General features: G+C 37.2%; 1 protein-coding gene across 1 annotated transcript in view; it reads right to left on the reverse strand.

Moving 5' to 3' along the window:
* The window catches only part of crim1 (cysteine rich transmembrane BMP regulator 1 (chordin-like)), a 119,958-nt gene that overhangs the window by 96,698 nt on the left and 6,425 nt on the right, over positions 1-16,835 (reverse strand). Inside the window, exon 2 of the mRNA XM_079632439.1 lies at positions 8,566-8,739. Coding sequence (XP_079488565.1) covers positions 8,566-8,739 — 174 coding nt within the window. The remainder of the gene's footprint in view (positions 1-8,565; positions 8,740-16,835) is intronic.

Below are 16,835 nucleotides of genomic sequence, written 5' to 3' on the forward strand. Positions count from 1 at the left end.
GCGAGTAAGAACGTTTTTCATGGACAAAGGAAAGGTTCTCCTCCCATAAAACTTACAAATAAAGATACTTTTAGATGTTTAATTGCTGTTTGGAGCACTGGGGTCGCTAGAAGAGGGCTTAATTAACACAATTTTGTGAAAACCTCAAAATCAAAATTTTTCACTTGTTTGGCCTGTAGCTCGAAATGATCCAGTGCGCATTCCAACTCCATCTGCCAGCACGGGTCATATATATATATATAGCCCTTTATATCTATATACACATGTGTGTTATATATATATATATATATATATATATACACACACACACACACAAACATATTCTTCAATACATTAAAGGATTAGTTCACTTTTAAAATGAAAATTCTGTCATCATATACTCACCCTTAAGTTGTTTCAAATCTGTATGAATTTCTTTCCTCTGCTGAACACAAAGGAAGATATTTAGAAGAATGTCAGTAACCAGACAGTTTCTGGTTCCCATTGAATCCCATAGTATATTTTTTTCCTACTATGGGAGTCAATGGGAACCAGAAACTGTCTGGTTACTGACATTCTTCTAAATATCTTCCTTTGTGTTCAGCAGAGAACAACTTAAGGGTGAGTATATGATGACAGAATTTTCATTTTAAAAGTGAACTAATCCTTTAAGACATTGGCAACTTACAATTACTTTTCGTGGGAGAAAAAAATCCCCTCGCTCATGAGTAGTCAGTAAATGGCGACAGTGCTTGTCAAAATACCTTGAAATCAATTAATCTATTGTAAGTCAAGGTGTAAGTCCTTTAAAGCTCCTTAAACAGTGCCTTGGGGATAAGATGTCACGGTCACCAGCGAGGCATGTTAACATGCCACTAAACTCCCAAACAAGATTTATTTACAAGGTAAATGAAAAAGATTTGATTTTAAAAGGCAATAAGCTCTAAAGGAAGTTCTACTGACATGTCTCTGCCAGAAAACTACACATGGCAAAGGTGACGGAATCAATGGTTTTAACACCTCTAATTTTCCGCCTCAGGAGAAGGAAGGGAAACTACTCATGTCGTGCGCTAGAGCTGACCCTGTAGATGTGACGGGGCCGCATCCAATTAACACCTGTTTGCGATGTGGTGGCGCTCTGGTTCTCACAACATCTAGTATGTCCAGACGCCTGGGCAGATTGATGCGAGCGAGTTTCGAAAGCCGATGCTCTAAATCTTGGCTCCTGAGAAGAGGAAGAACACATTCGTGCTGAACAGACAGTTGTCCTCAAACATTCACCACTGCCAAAGTCAGGGGAGGATAAAATAACCCGTAGCAAGAATGCTGTGGATATTTTTGCAGACCTTTGAAAAACCACAGAGGTTAATTACACTCTGCCCCCACAATAATTCATTAATGCCAACAAAAATTATATACATAAATATATACATACAGTACATGTATATACACTATTTCAATTTAAAGTTTAAGAAATTAAGCTGTGCATAAACTAAGCGTGCTGACAGCCTGCTGTGGTTTTAGACAGCTGGCATGAGCAAAACCTTCCCAGAAAAGTTTATTTCAATTAAAAATTAAATTCAGCACTCATTAAAAAAAAAACACACACACAAAAAAACCCCACTAGAGACATACACACTCCACACACCACAAGCTGCACTTGTGCAACAGTGTTTTTCAACCTAAAAATAAGTATGAGAAACCCATGCTTTCAGTTTCATTCTGTCTGGCTGCTTTTGAAGACGGCGTGGTCTGCTATAAAAGCATTCAATTGATGTCAGATGAACCTGAAATCAGCCAAATTATACTGGGTGTAATATATATTAGAGGTTTAGGGGGGGAAATGCATTTTAATTTTATTGTCGGCCATTTGTTTTGGGAGCATTAAATAAAATAGCATTTAAAAACTGTATTTGCATCATTATATATTTACAGAAGTCATTGCATTGCATTTACAATTAAGCAAATATTGTTGTTTTGATGCATTGTTATATTGGTGCATACGGCATAGAAATGAAAATGGTTAAATATCATTCTTATGAAAATGCTTTGATTATTTTTTAACTTGACATCAATCTTGTGACATATTTTGAATATGGTCCAAAGGCAGAAAATATTTTCATATTTTTTTTGGCCATATTACCCAGCCCTAGTCATCGTTACTGAATACAAATTTTCCAACTAGTAGCAGTTTGTTCACGGTGCACAGCACACACCGTCACACATGGAGCTCTGCCCATGTTCCACATCAAACGGTTGAATGCCTTTGCGTTTTCCTCTACGGGACAACAGGGAAAGTCAAAGTACAGTACTTTCAGGCATTCCGTTCTTGGGTTGGCCGACCCCCCACGCTCTCTTTGAAAACAGGACATTGTTAAAACAGAAACATGTTGCTTTTGGCATGAAGCTGCTCTCTCCCTGCATACAACGGGGCCTGCAATTAGCATGGCCGGCTCCCCAGAACAAATATTCTCCACTGTAATCCTGCCAGGGCAGCAGAGACACAGCTCGACTGCAAGAATGCTTGGCATTTCCTTTAATGTGCTTTGGCTGAGCTGGGTCAGAGAAAACCAACAGTAAAAGCAGAACAGAGTCCCACACAACAAAACTTCCTGTTCACACTCACTCTCTCTCTCAAACATACACGCTTTTCCCATAAAAAGAAAAACATATTTCCATCCCCTCATTCTTTTTACCTGCTACGGTTACTGGTTTTCTTTTCTTTTTAATATATATATATATATATATATATATACACACAGGGCTTGACATTAACATTTTTGGTCACCACCACCAGCCACTGTGGCTAGCAGTTTTCCAAAGTCACTGCTCAGTATTTTCACTGGCCGACAATTTTGACATCGATACCATGAGGAAAAAACTGCCATACAGATTTGTTTTATTTTATATTATCTCATAATTTGGCAGCAGGTATATTAGGCTGTTGTCACTCTAAGACTTGACTCACAGATCCATTATACAGTTACACATGCATTTTCTTTCTCAACTGTTTACGCTCACTTAAACCAACTGACTGTGTTTACGTGAATACTCGCCGAGACTGGCATATTTTCATTATTTTGTGTGTATTTGACTGTAAGCAGCCAAAAATAACTAAATTTAGTACTGAGAGGCGGCGTTATGTGCTTTGAGCGTTAGAAATCTGCATGAATGAGAAAAATGAAGCGCAATACAAGCAATCCCACGTAGAAATTCAAGCCCTGTAACACCAACAATTCATGCGGAGCAAATGAAACGAGTGAGTGAGGGGAGGAGGGCTTGTGTGTATCCCGCAGTAGGAGAGATGAGAGAGAGAGAATGCACAGCTGGTATCGTGTGTCTATTCTGCGGAAAATGAGAATTGGAAGCGTTTCAGATATTTCAGTATCGATATGTGTTGTAAAATCGCTACTTTTGACAACACTACATTGTACTTAGTTTACTATTTCAGATGCCTTTTTAAAGAATACAATTGAAAAATGTATATATTATATATAAAATTCAACCAGCCAAAGTGGCTAGGAGTAGTGACTGCGTTACACGCCGCATTTGGCGGGTTGGTGGGTATATATAAAAATATAAAATAAGCTTTCTATTTCCAATGCTGGCAAAATTTCAAGTTATATCATTTCAAGCGACAGTTTCTAAAAGTAGTGCATTCATACACTTACCAAATTACTCCAACCTCTAGGTCAGGGGTCTAAACTGGATTAGTGGAAGACTACCATTCACCTCCATGTTAATTTCAAACACAGGCTCTCTCTAAAAGAGCTCCAGCACATACCCGTCCCTTACTGCTGTTTAGCTTCAGTCATTTCAAGTTGATGGTAAAAATGCCTTGACTAACCTAGACCCAGAGCTCAGAAGTCTTAATTGATCTAAAAGCCTGCATATTCAAAAGCACTCTACCATTAAAACAGTGTTTGACACTGTGAAACAAGCCCTTGGACCTTTTTCCCATTTGTATGTCCAAACTTTAGTTAGTTTACAAGATAAAATGCGTTTAATTATATTATTGGATTTTGAAAGAATTTGGACAGTTTTTTTATGTTTGTGAAATAAGTCTCGTTTGCATTTATTTGATAAAAACAAAATACAGTAAACAACTAGCCTGGCTAACGCCAGACCCAATTCTCGTTGAGACTTGGGTCTGGGAACCACATGTTCATTTTCTCGTATTTGAGGCGTGGTTTACGAATGCCCGGCGCCGTTTATTGGGTGCTACGAATGTCTATCAAATGCGCCTGTACGTAGCTCATAGCCAATCGTTTCCATTATACGAGATGACGTATGCAGAGCGACAGAAATTAGACAAGGAAGAAGACGATGGGTAAGATATTTTTGTGTAAACAATGACGTTCACCGACTATTGCCGTTTGTGCAAGATAAACATGAGGGTCGAAGGTATATATGGATATAAACAAACTGCTTAGTTGTGTCGCATAGATGTCGTGATCGTCTTGCTGGTCCCTCCCCGTTCTGTGATTGGTTCCCTAGATGAGGCGAAAATCTGGTCCATGGTATCCAGACTGCCTTTCAGCGTGAATAAAATCGCGCTGCGCAAAGGCAGTATAGGGAAACCCAGGCTAGTAAACAACAGTAATATTTCAAAATCCTACACACAACTGGTTTCAATTTGAATGCATTTTAAACAAACCACAAACCTATTAATAAGCACCAAATGTTACTGAAGAATAATGGCTGCTGAAAACTCAGCTTTGCCATTATAGGAATAAATTACATTTTAAAATATATTAAAATAGAAAACAGTTAATTTAATATTTCGCAATATTACTGTTTTTACTTTTTTTTATCTAATATATGCAGCCTTGGTGAGAATAAAAGACTCAAGAAAAAAAGAAAAGAAAAAAAACGTGAAAAAATACATGATGACTGTCTGCGATTTGAAATCTCTTCAAAGTCATTTCACTCTGCAGCCATCTAAACAAAGGCCATACGAGTTCAGCTGCTATCTACAGTAGTTGAATGGGAAAAATCGCATATTTGTCATGATTACATTTCAATGACATTTTAAATCAGCTAACAAATCTGACATCAACAGTATAATATATTTTCATTATTTAGGCCATTCTAGAGTAAATAAAAACACAGACGATGCCTATATCCACTGCCTTAAAATCAGTTTAACAGATTTGACAAAATTTAAATCCATTCCCTTTGTATAACGCACATTTTCTCCCTCAATACATGCAAAAATATGCCAAGGAAGGGGCACATATTCTGTGTGAGCCTATCCTGATTGGCCAAAAATTTAATTCCTCAATATGTCATAGTTTAAGTATTATTTTCTCAAGCAAATGGACATTCCAAATTAAATCTGAGACCCTTGACCAGTGTCTCTGTACAATAACCTGAAGCTGTATCTGGACAGTATCTAAAAGATCTGTCTTTTAAGGTCAGTTTTACCATCCTTCTAGTCTCACATAGACAGATTATATTCTGGCTAAGAACCACCCGCTTAGAAAAGACACAACGGACTGACATGTAAAGAGTGGATTTACCTAAAATAGATCCTACTACAATACTAGATGAGAGCTGATCCGAAAAACATCTTTCCATCAGGTCTGGTGACGATTTACTGCTCCTGAATGTTTACCGAGAGACAAAATCTACTTAGACATCAAAGGTCAACATATTATTACCGTTTTATTGAGGATTGATTTCCTGTAGTAGCAACGGTACAAGCGACTATAGATGTTGTTAGGGAACCTTGAAGAGGGCACTGCGACGGCATTATCAATCTTCACTGTCCTTTGAGAAAGACCCACTCCTCACAGTTTGGCTGAAGAAATCCAAGAGGTCACCAAACCTTTCAAAATGGGGCCCGTTCTGATAATATCAATAGCACTTATCTATTCAACGTTTGCCCTTGTGCCTGCCAGCTTCCCGTAAATACAAAACACTCCCTAGTGAGGAAGGACGTTTTTCCATCGGGCTGAATAGGGTGAACGACCTCAAAGAACAAGCCCATATTTCTGGTGATTTAAAATACACTTCTGTCTCTTTCTTTCACAGACAGTGCAAAGAGAGCAACAGAAGTGGAAGTACGAGATAGAATTTGATCATATTACCGTGACGGCTCCACTTTCTGTGTGACAGAAGCAATTGTTTAATGTGAAATCAATAAAATCTCACAATGTCTGCTGACTCTAGACACAAAAGATGGCCAGGTTGATGAATCAAGACAGTAATGTTTTTCTTATGCAAATGATAACTGCTGAGCGCATACCATTACAACACTGCGAAACATGTGCTTTGGCCCACGCTCCTCACGGCACTGAACGCAAACAGATGTATGAGGAGATTGGAAGAAAAACAACTTTACGCAGCAGCCAGAAAATACATCACGTTCTCTAGCAACAGAATGCGTATTATGTACGCCAAATAGGTGGGTAGTGTCTATACACCGTTTATTAAAAATGTATTACTGAACTTACTATGTTGCTTTGGGCCAGCATTAACAAAACAAACTGTGTTAGCAGTGACAAATATTCAGATTTGATTATTATTATTATTATTTTCATTTCTGAAGGAAATATGAGTGGTACTTGCCTCTGCAAAACTTCCTGTTCTGAGTTCTTCTTAAACAGAGTCATTGGGGAAAAAGTGCCTCTACCTACATACAAAACCTATACATACTGTACAACCCACTGCAGTTTCCAGTTAAAATAAACATAGTGGCAGTAAAACACCAATAACTTTTGGTTATTGCGATGGTCCACTTTAGACATTCTGCTAACTATTAAGTAACACTGCAACTGCATGTCATCTAACTCTCATTAGAGTATTAGTAGACTGTCTGCTTAATATCTACTAACATAGACATTTATTTTCATGATCCCTTAACAGACATTCTAATATGTAAGTTTGCAAACTACATTCTACTAACCCGAACACCGTGACCTAACCCTAACCTTACAGTAATACTCTAATGAGAGTTAGTTGACATGTAGACGCAAAGTTACTTGTAGTTGTCTAAAGTGTCTAAAGTGTAACCCAACTTTTCATGTATTAGGATTACAGGGCAGATTATTGATTTGTCCATAGTTCCTTGCAAAATACTATGTTATGACCTTAAAACTTTTTTACCATAGTGAATTTGACTTTTTTTTTTTAAACATTTGCCTCACATAACGTACACGATTTCACTTGGTTTCCTGAACAGACTGTACAGCTGAAAAGTGGCAAAAACCCATTTAAAACCAGCCAACAAACCAGCTTAACCAAGCTAGGAGAAAAGTTAAGACCAGCAAATCAGCTTAGTTATTTTTTGTTTTTCTTTACCAAGTATCGCTTTGTGTAATATTTTTTTTTTCCACCCGTTTTATTAGCCTGGCACCATTGGACAAAGGCATGAAAATTATAGTCTGACAGCCACTAGAAGAAGAAACAAAACATCAACAACGAGCTACTCATCAAGATAATTAACTATCTATTAGACACAACATCTCTAGAAAATTGACAACTTTACAAATAGACAAGCAAAACAACATCATAGACTAGACACAACATCACAATAAACAAGTGACAACTGCAACAACTCTAAAGCACTAGTCAAAACAACATGACAAGCACCTATTAGTAAACTAAAACAGGGGGTAAACCTTCAAAAATAGCCACAGCCGGCTTCAGGGATGACGAAAAGCACACCTGCCGCTATAAAACAACAAGGCCCTGCACCCGTTGCTATGACCGTTGTGATAACAAGCATGTATTTTTATGTTTAATTGCCAGTGTGCCACCATCTAGTACTGAATGCACAGGCACGCTCAGAGAATGCGAGCAAGAGTATCCATCAGGGACTGCATTTTTCAACACAACATTTGCATTCTGATAGCTCTAAAAGGAGCCTTATCAGCCTCTAGTAAATCAGATTTGTTTGTTTGTTTAATCACAGGCTTCTAAACAAAACTGTCATTTAAGCAGGATGCCAGTAAGAAAAGAGGAGAAAATACTCTTTTCTTTTGCTACCCCACCCTTTACAAAAGAAAGGGAATTAGAACAAACAACTATGTAAAAAAAAAAAAAAAGGCTCCAGGGATGACAAACACGTTGTTGTGCAGTGGCTTAGCGAATGCAAAAAATATGTTGCTCTCAAAGTAAAATATATATATATATATACTCGCAAAACAAGTATTTGTATAGGGCTCTTATTTAGGGTGAAGTTTAAAATAGAACAAAAAACATCTTAAAAAAAAAACAATTATAATAATAATTAAATAAACAAAAAAATAAAAAATAAATAAATAAATAAATAAATAAATAAAAATAAATAAATAAATAAATAAATAAATAAATAAATAAAATAAAAAATTTACCCCGCAACAATTGTAGCTACATGTACTTATTATAAAGCAGTTTTTTTTGTATGTTCATAAAGTCAAGCAATCGAAAGTTCAAAGTAACATATTTTAAAGATTAAACTCATCAAGGACGCATTAAATAGCATGATGACATTATGAATACTGCAGAAAGACATGCGCATGCAGGTACAAGTCTGTTACACGCTGGAAGTACTGTAGATATATATAGAAAAGATAATGAGAATGGAGAAATAAGAGGTACCTTCGATCTTCTGCAGGGCTGTCTGACAGGCTTCCTGGCTAGCGAACTCAAATGGGTTGTTGCATGTTCGTACACTGTCACATTCACACTTCCCATCAATGATGTTACAGCCCGTAACCAGGTTTTCATTGCATGGCTCAAAGCCCAAGAGCTGGTCGTCATCCCAGTTTTCATCTGAACGAAAATGAAAGAGACACATATCAATGAGAATGCCACAGCAACAGAAATTCATTACCAGATCAAACAGAGTATTTTAAAATTCAGAATCGGGCCCGATACATTTTCACAGTATCATTAAAACCGCGGGTTCCCCAAAGCCAACTGGTCTGGTGATGCTGAAGTAATGAGGCTACTGAATGCTAGAAAAGAGCACATGGCCAATTACATGTGCATTTGAGGTCCAAGGGGTATCGTAGAACTCAGGAATAGGAGAGAAACGTAGACTTGTTAGTTGTTATAAAGGATTATGCAGTTTCTTCGTTCCTAGCCTCTCTCGACTTACACGATAAATAAATGGTGGCAGAGAGCAGCATATTTTCAAAATAAGAATGACCCCGACCCTGAAGACGCCTCTATCTGCCAGGAACATTATGAAGTCTTATTTGCAGTGCAAACACACATTGCTGATACAAGCGCTGGTATTTCAGCCCACTGCATGTTCACCTTATCAGTGCGCACGCATGTTTGTGTGCTTAGTACGGATGAATACACACTCAAGATGGGCACATACCAGGGGCCTCATTTATAAAACTGTGCGTAGGATCCTTACTAAAAGTGTACGTGCGCCCAAAAGCCAAAAATGGCGTGCGCAAAAAAAAATTCAGACTTATAAAACTGTGCGTACGCCAGAACCTGAGCAGGATTCACTTTATAAATCCCACTCAGCGGAAGATTGTGCGCACATGCGTCTCCTCCCCGAAATAACCATATATGGAGCTTACAACGCCTAGTTTTACTATGCATATCCTCATCTGCATATCATTTGCATATGATTATTAATTCACGTGATAACATGTTTAACGGTACAAGACATGAGGAAAATATGAAATACGGATGTGCCGTCACATTTCACTCTTAGAAGAAAAGGTTCTAAAGGGTTCTTTCTTGTCATTATAGAACCTTTTTAGCATAAAAGGTTCTTTGGAGTTGAGTAAAGAACCCTATGGTTCTATATAGAACCCCAATGAACCCTTTTTTCTAAGAGTGTAGAACCTTTTAGGGGTTCCAAATACGAAGCGCCTATAGAACCTTTTAAGGTTCTATATAGAACCTTTTCTTCTAAGAGTGTAGATTACATTCCACTGGCCAAATCGTATTTTAATTGATTTATATTTGTAATGGAAACAGATAGACCTTGTTGTGCATTATATTTGCACAATCTGCTATTATCATGATAAGCAATTATCTCTGTAGTTAAAACATTAAAACACAGCATGCCAAAGGAAAAGTGTTCAAAAGCATTGCATCCACAACAAATATTTATAGGCTATTTATTGAATCTATTTTAACTTTTCAGTAAATGTCATTAATGAGAATATTTAATCGAAATGTTTATATCAGAAGTAAAACATAGTTTAAATCATTATTTTATTTAAACTGTTATTGTGAACATGCACTGTAGCTATTTATGATTAGGACTCATAATGAAGATTTACAGTTTTACTTCATCTGCCGTTAGATATGCGTCAGTTTCACTAAACGGCCCAACGCGCTCGCTGGCGCGGACATTTAAGGTGTTGATATTTGCTTCAAGTGATAGGCTTGGTGAGTGAAATTATATTTGTATTATCTTTCTGTATAATTTTATTTCGATTTTCTGTCTAAAAGTGACCAAAAAGACATTTAACTCCAGCTCACCATCGGTGTCGCCAAACTGCACCGTCTCCAAAACGTTCGTACGCATGGGTCAGAGTTTGCGTGCAGGTGCGCACATTTTTCCGTCAAGTTTGTTTTTATAAATCACAACTTATGCGTCGGAAGTGGCGTACACCTCTTTCAGGGCCTGTTTCGTGCGTACGCAACGGTTATAAATGAGGCCCCAGGGCTGGCTGATATATTGAATAAAATAAAATAAAATTATTTTCTAAAAACCTAAATATTATTATTTAAAAAAAATAAAATAATGTAAAGCCCACCTTTCTATGATATTGTATTCCCTAGAAAACATACTAAAATACAACTTAAACCAGTCTGAAGATGGGTTGAGCTGGTCTTATCTGGTTTCATAACCTAGTCAAGCTGTGCAGCCAGCTGGTTTCCCAATCTGAACAGCTGAGAAGTGGCCATAACCCCTAGAGAACCACCCAATAGACCAGCTTTACCAGCAAATCAGCTTAGGTTAATTTATTTATTTATTTCAGCAGAGTATTGCTCAGTGAAGGTGTATGAGAATTTTTTAGACATTTAGAATTTTGCAGCCTGAAAGTTTACAGTTTATGTCAAGTTTAGGCTTACAACCAGGGTTATGTGCTTCTACATCAGTGTTATTCACTTATCATTCCCTCTGATTTTAAGGATAAGTTATGGGTAGGTTTAGGTTTAGGGATAGGACAAAATTTGCAGGCAGAAATGTTGATCCAGGATCAACAAAATATGTCTTACTTGGCCAAATAGAGTTGTAAAATAATACATTATTACTAAATAATTTTAATACATGTCATTTGGCCATTAATTTTCCATACTAGACCTTAGTAACATAAATGACAGTTGAGTAGTTTTAATGAATCGGTCCAAAACACAGATTTATTTGCATACACATCAACCAGACCCAGTGCATATACTAAGTACCAGTGCATGCATGTAGATGCATCTGCATCCGTGCAATTTGTGTCTTTCGGACTCCAAGGAATGCAGCCGCTTGCCAATAAATAACGGGCCTCGTGCTTCTATGAGCAATTCGGCTGTTGAGTCAGAAAGATGTCTGTGGAAACCTGCCTGGTACTTGCAGAGAAACCTTCAATTTGATTTAGCAGAAATTAGACTACTAAATGACTTTGTTTTGTATGCATAACTTCTCAACCCCTGGGTGGGTCGCTTTAAATACTCTGAGGATAAACAAGTCATGGAAAAACATTCCTTTCACACGCCCTTGTCTGTTCACTGTAGGGTCAGTCACAGCTGCACACTTGCGGCCCAGTGTTTCGGTCATCTGCCTATGATGGGTGTGATTCCAGCTGTACGGCACAACACCCATACCGTGGGCCGCAAGAACACAAGGTCCCTATCTATAGGCGACTGCGAGGATGTGATCTTCTAACAATCAAGGACTAGAAGCTGATGTTCCAAAGCCCCCTCCGCTTGTTGTTTTCACCAAAGCCACAGGGGTGAAGTCCCCAAATAGCTGCTGTCAACAGCTGATTCTTCTGTAACTAAGCATGGCTCTCCAGACCAACTTCGGGTCGTTTAGCTGGGTGTGGAGGGTCGAGTCCCCAGCCAAACACGGGTTGTCAGTAGCCTGGCATAGGGTTCACGTGATAAACACATCGCGGTGGTCCAAAGCACACAGCGGGATTCAGCTTGGCATGTTCACAGAAAGCATTGCCTTGAAGACCTCCTGGGAAGATCCTACTTACGAGTTCAGAAAACATAATTACGACGTGATGCGCATTCAAGTGATTTCAGTCAGATTAAAATAGATGCAATTTCACATTTCTTTCTCTATTTTTCACTTCCGGACAAACACGAGATGTTTTTAGTGCTAATGCAACAAAAATGAAGAGAAAATATGCATAATATGAGTAACTGATGTGTTAACTATATATTTTATCATTCTTGTGCTCCAAGCACAATGACTGATAAGAAATGCCAAACCAAGTCAGCCCATATTAATTCAGAATAATAATCCAAAATCGAGCTACATGAGCCGTATTTACTGGCAAGCTGTATTGTTTTCAATACAAAAATGCATACTAGAGATGTCAATCAATTAAAAATGTTAATCGAATTAATTACATGATATGCTTCTCACAAAAAAAACTGTTTGTTGTATTTCCATATTAAATGTAAGCCTATCACTAGTGTTTTCAGTTAAAAGCAGGTTCAAGTTTTTCCATTCATGACTAAATGCTTGTTTCATGTAATTGATCGCAGAAAATTAACATGTTAAGTTGATAACCCTAGTACAATGTAATTTGTACACATTCACAATTACAACTTCTATCATGACCAATTTGCCTGTATCATGATGAGTATTTAATTGATACGACTCCAAACCACAGAAAGGCAATCAGGGTTCAATAAAACATAATTTCCCACTGGAAATTACAACATTGTGGAGGATTCCATATGCATTAATTTTGAAAATACAATAATTCGGATACACTTAACAGCAGGATTACTGTAATGTTGTCACAAGTCTAAAACAGAACCATCTTCGTTTTTACATTGGGGTAGGGGAGTAACCCCGGCATCCTGGCCTAAAAAAAACAGTCACTGGCCTCTGTCCATCATGGTCTCCTAATCATCCCCATATATTATATATATAATGATTGTCTTCATCACTGTCTCCTCTCCACCAGTAAGCTGGTGTGTGGTGGGCGTTCTGGCGCAATATGGCTGCCGTCGCATCATCCAGGTGATGCTGCATATTGGTGGTGGTTGAGGAGATTCCCCCTTCCATGTAAAGTGCTTTGAGTGCAGAGAAAAGTGCTATATAAATGTAATGAATTATTATTATTATTACATTCACTTTCACATTTGAGTGAAACAAATAATCAAAAAATCAAACAATTGGTGCAGGGACGGTCGATTGGACGGAGGCAGATCTGAATGCAAGCTTTGGGTCGTCTGTTAGAAAGGGACGGGTGGGGTTTAAGCGAATTAATTTAAATGATTGGAGAAGTCTGGTATATGTCACCAGAGAGAAGTCTGACGTTTCACTGGAAGATTGAGATGACAATTTGACAAACACATTTTTTTTTTCAATTTGCATGGATCTTTTACAGTAAGATAAGACATAGGATAGAGTGATAGAGGATATCACTAGATATAGTGGGATAGAGTTACACTTCATGCCAACTTTAAAATATTCTTCTTGAATGTTTTTACATTCTCTGTTTGAAGCATGTCACACATCAGTGTAGTCAGAGATGTGAGTTATCGCAATAACGATTTAATATCAATCACAAAAGTGCAACTGCTCAAATTCAAAAGTCAAATTCTCTCAAGACTCAATATTTGTATTAAAGCCTTACTGTGCGAAAACACACTCCTCTCACGTTACCTAATATAGTCTGGTAGATGAAGAGGCAACTAAAAAAAATCTCACAAAAGGCTTGTAGAATCAGAAAAACTGAAGGAATAAAATGAAGCCACATTCAACACAGCGGTTCTTCATAAACAGGCACAGTGAAAAGTGTTGTTTTGCTGATATCAAGGCATGATATGGTCCTCTGCTAGCTGATACATGGCCTTCCCGCTGTACTCTGCAGTGGCACCTGGTTGTTATCAAGGCAGGAGTCCTTCCTGAAGCAAGAGATGCTTGCTAATTTGCATCCAAACCAATTAATTACTCTGTCAGGAAAAGACAGCATTTTCAACACCCTAGTCGTTAAACGCTACTCTGCAACCAATGAAAGACAGTGATGATAGGAAGACAAAAGCTTGTTATAAAAAAAAAACTATTAATACAAAAGGTCTGGTAATAAATTCAACAATTACATTATAATTTTGCATATACTAAATGCATATTCCTGCTGTTGCTGTGGACGATTCATCAGTGCAATTAATTTTAACGATTAAAGAAAAGAAAAAAAGTTACTGAAATATCTATTTATTTAAAAAAGGGTTCTTTTAATTATTTATAATTTTAAATAAATGTATAACTAATAAAAGTAATATGTAGGTCACCCAGGCTATCTAATGGATAATATTAGCCAATACAATAATAGCCAACACAATCTCTCTTTCACATTTTGGCAAATTGGTGGCTAATTTCTTGAATTCATACGATCTCATTCATACCTTTACAAACAATCTGCTTACTGCCGGTTGGGTTTAGGGGTGGAGTTATGGGGTTAAAAAAAACTGCACGTTTCATTACAGGTCAAGGTGATTTTGCCCAGACATGTTCCTGGATTAACATATTTTGTTGATCCTGGATCAACATTTCTGCCTGATATTTAGTCCTATCCCTATCTCTATCCCTAAACCTAAACCTAAACCTAAACCTACCCATAACTTATCCCTAAAATCAGAGGTAAATGATAGGTGAATAAAACTGATGTAGAGGCACATAACCCTGGTTGTAAGCCCAAACTTGACGTACACTGTAAACCTGTCCCTTAAAACTGATTGGAATTTTGTTCCAGGATCAACAAAGATGTTAATCCAGAAACATGTTGCATTTGGTGAAATCACGTTCACCTTTCCATATGAATCACATCGTATGAATCCATAAGAAATCACCACCTTGAAAAATCATTACTTTTTTTTTTTACAAGAGTTTAGGCCTCAGGTTTGATTCCATTCGGGAATGTAATGCCCACCATCACAATCCAATCATTTCCCGCCCCTTTTTTTCCTTATTGAATATACCATTTCACTCTGAATTGTCACATTAAGGAAGTAAATGGTCTGCAAAGCCAATTTAGAATTGACTTTAGGGGTAGAAGTCTTTTTTGCAACAGCGTCTACGGGCTGTATCGCCTGTTCATTGTTCAAATGCAGAGCCCCTTTTGACACTAACTTTCCAGCCTCTGAATTATAACCACGAAAAGTCCCGCCGGCCCCTACGCAGAACCCCCCGAGGACACTTAGTACTCTGAGGAGCAGAAGAGAGACTTCAGGGAAGTGCTTGACAGGGAGGCTGCCGAGAGGGGGTACACATTTCCGCTTGTCTTCACTGACTACACCAGACAACCGGTTCTCTCTCAACAAATTTCAGCCTGCCTGTGCTGTCCCTTTTTGTGAAAAAGAAGAAAAACATAGACACAGACGTGCACTTTGGCTGGCAGCAATGCTCTACTTTAAAGAAATAGTTTGCCCAAAAATTCTGTCACCATCTATACTCACCCTCATCATGTTACTCCAAACCTGTATTACTGTTCTGGTATTTCCCAGAATATAGCAAACATCTCTTACAGTATATTATGATACATTTATAGTGCTGAACATGTTTTTATTATTGCATACTGTTTTATAATGTACTACAATACACTGAGCTGCAGATTAGGGCTGAACGATTAATCGTAATTAAACCGAAATCGCGATTTGGATTAGTCGCAAAGGCTGCGATTTCTTTCAAATTATAAAGCGCTGGGAGTTTGAGTCACATTACATGTTTTTACAAATTCACTATATAACGTCAGTCGAATGTTTGAAATAACTTCCATTTGGGATCTGGCTTCTTATCATAGAATGAGGCAGACAGTGTATTATTTTGTAGTATTCTATACTTTAATTAATGCTACGTCTCTTAGCATTGCATTATAAATATACTGTATTCTTATGAAAATACCCGAGATGGTTTGAAGTAGGGCTGTAAACGATTAATCAAATCCAAAATAAAAGTTTGGGTTTACATAATATATGTGTGTATTGTGTATAATTATTTTGTATATATAAATACACACACATGCATGTATATATTTGAGAAATATTTGCATTTATATACTGCATATATATTTTTTTATGATTTATATTACATATATTTCTATTTATTTTATATATAAATAACAATTTTTTCTTAAATATATACATGCATGTGTGTGTGTTTATGTATACTAAATTATTATACACAATACACACACATATATTATGTAAACACAAACTTTTATTTTGGATTCGATTAATCGCGATTAATCGTTTACAGCCCTAGTTTGAAGAACACCGATAAATAATATATTGTCATTGTTGTGTGTTTATATTTAATTAGTCAAAGTGCTGATATCTTCTTTTTATTCAGCTACAGCGATAGATGGATGTCTTTGTCCAGGGATTACCTGGAACATCATAAGTTTTATTACTTCTGTGAGGCATATTTGGACTTAAAAAACATGCAGATTCCGAATGCACCTGCTAATGAAACTAGACATTAAAATGAGTGGAACGGCTGTTACATCTCTTTAACTTGGAGCACCTTCTTAGTTTACTTCTATCACAAATTGCATTGTTTCCCAATCACCGCATAACCTTTATTTAGATGGGTCATTTAGCATTTTTGGCAGAAGAATGCCTTAGACAAAAAAGAACTCTGTCTGACAGTGATTAAGGCCAATGTGGAGCTCCTTTGTTAGCAGAGAGAGTCCATGGTTTGTGTGGATGATATTAAT

The sequence above is a fragment of the Phoxinus phoxinus genome (assembly GCF_949152265.1).
Source record: "Phoxinus phoxinus genome assembly, chromosome: 13".
Lineage (NCBI taxonomy): Eukaryota > Metazoa > Chordata > Actinopteri > Cypriniformes > Leuciscidae > Phoxinus > Phoxinus phoxinus.